Here is a 10,035-nt window from a genome sequence, read left to right as displayed (position 1 = left end):
CCGAACACTTCCCAATAAATTTACCGGCGAACTTTACTTGTGGCAAATACCTATGGAATATAGTCCATAAAGTACACGCGCTTCCCTCAATTGCTTTTTCCTCTAGAAAATTCTGTTGATTTTTGCGTACAACAGGAATTGGAAAATGGTGGCAACTCATCACTAATACATTTTTAGTTTTATCGTCTGTAAGCATTGCAACAAGATGGTAACCTTTCTCACTTGAAAAGCCTATGTTTTTCTTCATTATTAGAACTTACCTTTAGGGGAGAAAACTGGTTATTTTTATGCAACTCACTGATGTGACTTGATATTATTAAGTCTGAAATGATAATTAATTCCGCTCACAATAATAATTACAATGCCATCAGAAACAGTTGCCAAAGTACCAGAATTTGAAATAATACCTTTAAAAAAAAAAACTTTTTTTTTTTCCCCCAGTGAGATATTGTACCTGGCTAATTTCTCCAACAGTAGTAAAAATACTAATGTCCTTGTTAGTGGCTTGCACTAAACTGAGGTGTACACGTGTGAAAATTATTTGGCCGTTTAACTTCTTGCCTTTTGCTGTTGCCTGTGCAGAGGGGAGCGCGGGGGAGCGGAGCGGCCTGCCAGGGATGCCCAGGGGGTGCTGGGCCTGGGGCACTCCCTGCCCCACTCCTCAGCCCGGGGTTCCCGGGCTGCTGGGAGGGCTGGGCTCCATATTTCACGTCCTCAACTCTGTAGAGCCTATTTGGTATAAATTTATGCTTACTCCTCCCCCTCCCCCACTCCCAGGATTATTTCGGGAACCTGAAAAGGCACCTCTGTAATTTACAATTCCTGGCAAAATCAGCATATCTCTAATTGGAAGTAAACAGGGTCAGGGGACAGAGTTAGTTTGCAAGTGATACGTTGTTTAATTGACAAGGCTAAATTTTAACTTTAGTTTGCATATTGCACCTTTGTAGCTTTTGGATTTTGCTCTCTTTTTTTTCTTTTTCTCTCTTTTTTTTTTTTTTTTTTTTTTGGTCAAGGGAAGACCTTTGTCAAGCAGACACGGCTTTCTAACAGAGTGGGGGGCTTTCCTGAGCAGTACATTTTGTACATATTTACAGTTCTCTGGAAATAAGGCTGTAATCTGTGCAGCTCTAAACATACGAATGTAAACATTCATCTCAGAACAACTCCAGTAAGCAGATTTTTCATGACCATCGTAATTTCAGCAGAGCAGTTAAGTATGCAATGCACCTTTTGCAACTGGCAGTTTAAAGTGATGTGTGTGCATGTGCATGCGGGGGGGGGGAAGGGTTACTCCACTGAAGGGCAATTGTTTACTCTTTCTAAATATATTTGGCTGCAGGTATTCTTAGACTAGGCCTTTTACAATGAGAAGGAAACTATGGTGTGGATATAGTAAACAGATCTGAAATCAGTTAATGGCTGCTTGGAATATTTAGAGGCAGGAGGAGCTGGGAGAGGGCATCACAAAAGGCAGGAATTAAAAAAATTGAAACCCAGGCAGCGGATTGCCATTAGAAATTTTGACTTTGAGTCACACAGTAAACATTACATTGTTGCTTTGTTTTCCTTTTTTGATTTACGGTAAATTATTCTCCCGGGATTGATCGATGAGTGGAATCCTTAAAATTTAATTTGGGAATGATCTAGTATAAATAAAATGCTAATCCAAAGAAAGAAACCAGCAATTATTCATCCTAAACTCTGCTGATTCAGCAACTCAATTATAACTGCCTTTCTCAAGCTGCAAACTTTTCAGGCTGTTTTCAGAGTTGCTGTACTCGTCCTCCCCCCACAAGAGAGACCTTCCCCCGTCCTCCGCTCTGCCTCCACCTCGGCCTCCAGCCTTTTTTTTTTTTTTCCCCTTTCTTTTCGAGGGTCTTGGGGGGGGGAAGGGAAACAGTTAACCTCTTGAAGCGTATTTCCTCAAAAAAAAAAACAGTGAACTTACAAACGAAGAGGAAACCACGGATAACTCTGCAATAATTCAAAGTGTATGGAATCAGGATTTTTTTAAAAACTGTTTTTAATTGAAAATAAAGCTAAAGCATGCTTTTCAACAGTGCAAATTTCCATAATTTTGATTTACTGCTTCCATCATCACAATATATTATACCAGCATGTCTTACCGAGGGCTAGACTCTAGAAGTCTGCCAGTTCGACTATTTCGATATTAAGTGCAAATATAGATAATTGCCTCTGATTGTCACGTGCAGTAGAAATGTTTCTGCTACATAGAGAGGATGGCATGGCAAAAAAAAAAACAAAAAACAAAAAACAACAAATTTCAACAGATGACTATAGAACTGGGAAGTGTAACAGGGTTGAAAAGCCTGAGTTTTGGTGGCAAAAAGCTATGAATAACATGGTCTTCTCATTTTGTGTATTCTTTCCACTTACAACGGCCTCTCGTTTCACTTTCTGTGTTGTATTTACTGCTTTGCTATTTCCTCCAGCCAGTGTGAGGGGCTGGACCATAAATTGTACTGCTAGCCAGGCAAATAGTTTAGTTGCTTTGCAAGTTTGTAAGGGGCATGTTCAGACCACAACTTAAGTATGACATTAGTGAGTAACGCTAACCTTATTTAAGACCTCTGGGTGAAACAAAAAGGCTTCCCAGTTACAAAGAGTGGCTGTACAAGTAAAAAGACACCCTTTTACCAAAAATAGAATTCCACATTTATTTACTGGTTTCAGATGAGGCAGCTTTTCCCAGTGCTGGGGTCGCAGGTGGACCCCAGCCTTTCTAAACCAGAGAAAAAGGAGTAAGTGCAACTGCTCTTCGAAAAAGACACCCCTGCACCCGAAAACAAAGCTCCCGAAAAGCAGGCTGCTGCCACGTTGAATTATAGTGAACCCTTACTGTGCAACCATGTAACTTAACAAACTTTAACTGAATTAACAGTTAGACTTCCATTTTCGAAATCTAGTGCATAAATTTAATGGCTCATTCTAATATTTATTATTCAACCTTTTGACATTTATTTGCAGCAGTTGAATTGAGGTACTGGTGCATTATTAGCATTTAAACAGTAAAGTGTTGCAGCTCTACCATAATAACCGAGTTTAACTTGAGTCTTTAGCCTGAAGTACTCTGTGGAATGTAACAAAAAAAACCCAAATGCAACAGAACAAAAAAATATATATATAAAAACACAAAATAAAGAACCACTGTTGTAATGGTAAACAAAATAGTAATCCGGTTTCTGTCTTCACATTGTGATAAAATAGGATTCCAAAAGTGTGTATAGCATTAATGGGCTTGTACAAACCATCCTGCAGAGTTTAAAAAAACGTAAGAAAGTTAAAGTTGGTTCAAGAAAATATTTTCCAAACTATTTTATTAATTAAATTTCCTGAATTTGTGGCTAGGTGGAAGAGGTATTGCAGAGCCGCCCAGCTGCCATTTCCATACAGGATGGGCCTTGTGAGGTGGTTGGGAATCCTTAGTGGTGTTTAAGGAATAAGCTGGCAACAAATCCCCATCATTGCCAATAATTAGTGATGGTGGACAGGGAAAATTTGCCATGAAATTAAACGGCCTTTTCACTGCTGATGCTACATTGCTGGCTACCCTTTTGCGTCTATTGTTAACTGTAAAATCATCCAGTGTTCCTTCATGTGACTCGATTTTACCTGTAGGACGTGGACTTCGAGCTGATTTCAAATTTGGTTTGACTGGAGGAGTCTGCAGTACAGGTCGCTTTCCCAAAACCAGTGTCCTGTAATTTTTTCTCACCCTTGCTCCAAATTTATACTCCCCATCCTCAGGTTTTGGAGTACCTAAAGTGCATGAGAGGACCTGACTCTGAGTCAGCGGGTTTAAGGAAGTGGTTTCTTTCTCAGTGCATGCAGAATCTTCCTTGGCTGTTAATAAAGCGTCCTGGTTATTACTCTCAGTCTCACCGTAAAACTCATCCTTAGTATCATTGCACTCACACTTTAGCTTATGTGTTGTTGTAAGGTCAGGCTCATACTCGTCGTTCCCACTGCTGTCCTCTGTTTTGATTTTAATGCTGTGCAGGAATGGCAATGCCTTATTGCCTGTATCAGTGCACTGGAGCTCAGCTGCCGCTGCTGCCCCTGGAGAAGCAGCATCCTCCTCAGGATCAGTTTGTAAAGAGGGCAAATCCGTGGCAAATTCAATACAGTGAGGGATTTTGGAATCTTTCTCTGAATTTGCTGCCGCTGATGAAGAATCACTATTTAAAAACCTAGCAGCTATTGTATTGTTATCTGCACGGTGTGTAGTAGTTGCTTGAAGGCATTTCCTTGCCTCTCTGAGTATTCTTTGTTGTGGAAATGCATTGTTTGTCTTTGGGCTAGGTGAAGAGGCCCCCTTTGCAACACAGTTAATTGTTAGGTCAGTACTCTTGGCGTTATTGGAAAATTCAGAGTGTGGGAATGTGATCTCGGATACCCTATCATCTCTTATCTCCGCGAAGCAGCTCCCCAGGCCGCCGGAGCAGCGCAGAGCCGGGGCAGCGGGAGCCCAGCCGGGGCGGCCCCACTCCTCCGGCAGCTCCGGCTTGAGTCCGCCGGGAGCGCCGCGGAGGGCGGGCAGCCCGCCGGGCTCCGCCGGGGCCGGGGGCCGGGGGGCGGCGGCAGCCGCCAGATGGTACAAGAAGTTGGCGTGGACCACGCCGGGCGGGCTGCAGAAGCTGGTGCGCCTGAAGCGGATGCTCTGCACCGAGACCTGGCTGGAGACCGAGCTGGAGTCGGAGTCCGAGGTGCTGTCCTCCTCCTCCTCTTCCTCTTCCTCCTCTTCCTCGTCCTCCTCCTCCTCCGAGCTGCCCTCGCTGGAGTCCGAGGCGCCGCTGCCCTCCTCGTCCTCCTCCTCCTCGTCCTCCTCCTCCGAGCTGCCCTCGCTGGAGCTGGAGAGGCTGGAGCCGCAGTCCGAATCGTGGGCGGCGCGGCCGGAGCAGCAGCTGGACTCCGAGTCGCTGCTGCCGCTCTCGGGGAAGGCGGGCGGCGGCGGCCCGAAGCCGCAGGGCAGCGGCAGCGAGAGCCGCGGGGCCCCGCGGGGTCGGCAGGGCCGCGGCGGAGCCGGGGGCCGGCGGGCGCCGCTGCAGGGGCCCAGCGCGGCGGCGGCCGCCCCGTGGTGGCGGCGGCGGCGGCAGCGGGCGGGCAGGGGAGGGGGCCCGGCGGCCAGGAGTCGCGGCCGCGCCGCGACGGCGGGAGGGCGGCGGGAGCGGAGGGGAGCGCAGCCGCCCGCCACCGGCGCCGTTTCATAGTTTACGGGGGGTTTGCAAGGCGCCCGAGCGATTTCTGGGTAGCTGTGGCCAGTGTATTTACTAAAAATGTGAGGTAGATGAGAGGCCGGTAGCGAGGCTGTGTCCCCCGTGCGCAAGGCTTTCCTCCTGATGGGCAGCAAGGGCCGGGGAGAGTCATTCAAACCCAGCCAAAGTTTGTTCTCCTTCCAGAAGCCCGAGAAGGGGTCGGTGGCTGCGAGGTCCGGCCGGAGGTCGGCGGTCGATAGAGCCCGGCTTATTTTCCTCCGTTTCGTCTTAAGGACCCGTTCGGTTTTGCAGGATGTGTAAAGGGCTTCCACGTCCTCTCTGGAGATCAGGGTGCATTTGGCGGCGTGGAAAGCGATGGAGTTGATGGCTTTGAGTTTCCTCAACTCCTCCAGGTCGCAGTGATGCTTTTTTACTTTTAAATGATCCATTCGCTTGTGCACGGTAGTTCGCGGGATGTTTTTTAGCAGGTCTGTAAAAACCTGGGAGAGTGCAAACATTTGCTTTCCTTTAATGATGAGGTAGCCGAGCCTCACGCCATCCACCTCTTCAAAACCCGACTTCAGGTCTCCCATTTCGTGAATTAAATTATTCCCAGCATTTGCAGAGAGAGAGAGAGAGATGAAGCACCAAAAAAAAAAAAAAAAAAAAAAAAAAAAAAAAAAAAAAAAAAAAAAAGACACACACACACAATCCTCAGCCAGATGCTGTATTTGTCTCAAGGCATCCTGCTAATAAAATATAACAAAGGCTGTTATTCCTGGTGAATGAAGTGCCAAACTTTAGACAAAATTAAAAAAAAAATAAATTAAAAAATACCGTGAGGCTACAATCAATATATAATCTTAAAAATCAGGTTTGCCAAAGTGTTTCTCTAAGTTGCTGCTGAAGATCAGTACCTGTTCCCTTTCATTCCCTGCTTTTCCATTGGAAACTATGATAATGGAATGTGAAGGGAGGAAGAGAAAAGAAATGCAGCTGCTATTCCCGCCGCTGCTTTAGCTACAAATAAAATGACAGAGTGAAGTGAGCTCGTCCGGAGACACCTTCATCAATTAATTCCCCTAAAGCCAACGCTGATTGGACACTCCTGACAGGTGATGCAATAAAAATTGATATTCCACCCCTTCCCCCAAAAAATCTCCCACTAATTAGCATACCCTTATACTGCCACCTCCCCTCCCAAAGTAAATAATACAGTTAGTATATAAATCTTTCTATTAAACAATCCGAGCTCAAACACGCTCAGACGTCTCAGACTTCCTCGTCGCTAGCTTCCGAGGAAGGATTTGTACGGTTTTTTTCCCTATCGTTTCGTATATTTTTAGTCTGTTTTGGACAAACGTTGCTCTTTTGTGCATGCCGTGAATTTAAAGGACGTAAGTCTGATCGTAGCGATGGAAAATCCTTCGGTAACGTAGCCGTTTTAAACTAGAGTTTTATTCTGCATTGTGTGGAAAATGAAGCTTAGCGAAAACGTGCAGAACAGCCTGGTATTTCCCTTTCTGAGGCTCCAAAGTTAAATGTTCGGTTGTTAACGAGAGGGAATACTTACATTTTTCGAGTTTCTCTTGATTTTCCTCTTCTGCTTAATTAGCTTTTTACAGCCGGGGACTAAGGTTATTTTGCTGTCTGAATATCACGGCTTCCTGCACCGTGATACTGTAAGACTTTTAGCTGAAATTCTGCCTGTAATATTGCGGGAGGGGGGAGGAGGACCTGGGCTCACGTCAGACCCATAACAAAGCATAGATAAGCCAGAAATGTATACACTTTTCACAATTAACCGTGCTGGATCACGAGCTGGAATGTCCTATAGTCCCGGAGCCCACGTCAGGATTCCTGTGTGATGATTGCTTCCAGCAGAGAAAGGAGAATGTAAAATATCCAAGGTGCTTCCAAGAGCCTTTACGTAATAACAAAAAAGTGCTGGCACACACAATGTACGATATTGCAACGGGCTAGGATGCTTCTGCCTCGCAGTTTGCATGTTCCGCTCGGAGTAGCCCTGCCGCAGCTTTTTGATGTTCCATTTATAGCAGCCCCTTAAAATCAATTTGAAGAAGCAGCATGAAGGTTTAACCTCTTCTTAAGAACGTTAAATGATTCGAGCGTCAGGAACGAGGATTTCGCAAACGTTGCGATAGCTGCATGCCTCTCCCTTGGCACGTTAAAATGATGCTGCTTGCGGTGTGCACGTTAGGCGCTGTGAAAAAACAAATCACCAATCTCTGCCGTGCACCCAGTGTTCCGCTGGATACAAACAAGAGCACTTTTATGTATCACTGCACATCCAGGATTAGGCGTATCCGTGAGATTAATGAGACATCTCATATTTCTGGGACTTGGCAAAATATTGACGGAGAAAAAAAAAACCAAACACCACAACACCACAACACAACAATAACCAAAAAACCTTCAGTCCCAAACGTCAATATCCACTCCGCGTATTGGCAATATGGTGCGTGGAGTTCGTGTTACCCCGTCAGGTACAGCGAAAATAAAGCGCATAATCACTCTGTAAAAACGCAGCTTTGCATGCCAAGGCGAAATGCAGGCGAGCCCCCAATTTCGCAGGAATTCTAGAGAGAAGTGGGAATTTGGAGAAGTGCATCCGGGAATGGAGGAAGTCCATTCAAGGGAGCCTCTAACTCGGAGGGCTGAGATTTGAAAAGTCAGCCCTGGACTACTGTTGCTCTCAGCGCAGATGTAATCGCCGCTGTTCAACTTAATCCATGTGTGTGCGAACCGCGATGCCTAGTTCTTCCCTTTGAAACCTAGGGATAGTATTCCCATCCGAGAAAGCAGAGCTACAGCAAATTACATTTTGTCCCTCGAATTAGAAAAGGATCATTGAGTGGATCTCGTGATATTTCAGGCTTTGAACGTAACCGAGAGGCAGCAGTGAACAATGCCTCTGCACAGCTCAGACCATCCGCGGAGTTCGCCTTCCCTCGCCTCGGGATCCCCCAGCCTTGCCTTTCTCTTTCTGGCTCGTGTGAGAGGCACCCTGGTATATGCTGAGGTTGAAAGCAAAGTTTCGAGAGAAAACAGCTGCTGGCGCTAAAAAGAAATCATCGTAGTCTTTCTAGAGCTAGAGACAATAAGGTCGTTTAAAAATTCCTCCTGATGTACTTATATGCTGCCAACACCCCCACCCCCTCCTCACTGCTCTCCTCCCCCTGCTTTAAGGTTAAGGCTATGGAGTCAACAGTAAAGGAGCAGCAAACTCCGAGAAAGCTGCTCAGGAGACGTTAACAAAACCCCCGATGGGCTGAAAACTCTTTTATTTGCCAGGTAGTTGAGCTGGGCTGGCACCCGTGTACATCCACGCGTGCGCTCGCAGGCAGGGAGCCACGGGCATCCACACCCACAGACCGCCGGTCACAGCCTGGCAGCGGGACCCGGCAGCTATTTAAAAAATGCCTTGGTTTTGTTTGTTTAATTCCGGCGCTTCCAAACGTTTAAAACTAGTGGCGGCTGTTCGGCAAACCCCGATGATCCGAAAGGTGCGGCCGTGGGCGGCGGGGTCGAGGCAGAGCCAAATGTCGAGAGGGAGAAACCGAGCAGAAGTCTGGGGAAACGTCGGGCGCCCAACCTACACGTCCCCACCGTATACTCACACACACACTTTCGGTTGCATGTCTCTCTCCGCATCTCACACGGAGACGTCTGTTTCTCTACTTCTCCATGGTTTGTTGTTTTTGTGTGTGTGTGTGCGCGCGCTTTCCCTTGGCCATCAGCACACGTTGTGTATCCGGGGTCGCCTCCAGGCAGGCTGGGGGAGATCCTGAGGAAGGGCCGGCGGAGGCCCCTTGCACGCGCACACGCACATTAAAGGCAGGGGACTTGAAAATGGATTTGCACGCACACAGGGGATTGCGATCAATAGCCACCAACATTTATGGCTTAGATTGTTAATGTGAAAGCTGGCCAAAAGACTGAAAATGAAAAATTAAAGGTGTCTGGTATCAATTACATGAAAAGTTATGCAATAATTTACTTACTGGGACCCGGGGTGTATGCCTGCGTGTTGGTGTGTCCCTGTGTATGTCGTGCATGTGTGTGCAGACCCAGATGTAGATGTAGCTATCTCTCAAAAGCAAGGGAGTTTCTTTGTTAGTTCTGTGGACTGTGTCACCGTCGCTGGTGATCAAAGATGAACATGATTAAAGGGATGGATGTTTGTCTCACATTTCTTAAGATAAGGGCGCCCAGAGATGCCCGGTTTTGCCAAACACAAATACATGCAACTACAGAGAGTTATGTATAGGCGCACACACACACACACACACACAAACACACAGAGACTATCAATCAAACGTGCTCCTTTTCACGTTGAGTAGCGTGCAATCTGCAATCTACACTCTGTAGTCAGTAGTATTTCAGTCTTGAAGCTGTCTAGCCGAAGGATAAACCTCATTAGAAAAGAAAGAGCAAAATAATATTAATAATGCCTCGCTGTAGACCTATTTACATTTATTGGAAATCGTATACTTTCATTTTTGCAAACTTTGGTTAAAATATATACGCTCGCAGGGAAGTGCTTAACCACGTCGCTCCAGAAAGAAAATGTGTGTAACATTTAAAATACTCCTTTTACGTGATGTTTTGATTTATTTTCATAGTATGATTATGTTTAAATACCAGTGCAATTCAGGCTGACCTCTTCCTTCTGCGATGAAGTAATGCACACACCATTTACAGTCTCTTAAACGTTTCTTTGGGAAATGCAACAGCAACGTCCACCAGCGGTTGTACTAATGGGAAGAATTATTTTTAAAATCTTCGGCAAAAC

At 46.0% G+C, this 10,035-nt stretch overlaps 1 protein-coding gene across 1 annotated transcript; it reads right to left on the bottom strand.

Annotated features, from left to right (window-relative positions):
* Positions 1-1,875: 1,875 nt before the first annotated feature.
* SKIDA1 (SKI/DACH domain containing 1) lies at positions 1,876-5,812 on the bottom strand. Its single transcript, XM_051612232.1, has one exon. The coding sequence runs from the start codon at positions 5,810-5,812 to the stop codon at positions 3,344-3,346; it is 2,469 nt and encodes an 822-aa protein (XP_051468192.1). The 3' UTR covers positions 1,876-3,343.
* Positions 5,813-10,035: the final 4,223 nt, after the last annotated feature.

This window comes from Apus apus, chromosome 2 (assembly GCF_020740795.1).
Source record: "Apus apus isolate bApuApu2 chromosome 2, bApuApu2.pri.cur, whole genome shotgun sequence".
Taxonomy (NCBI): Eukaryota; Metazoa; Chordata; class Aves; order Apodiformes; family Apodidae; genus Apus; species Apus apus.
The sequence above is the reverse complement of the archived record's forward strand: the minus strand, read 5'-3'. Positions and strand labels throughout refer to the sequence as shown.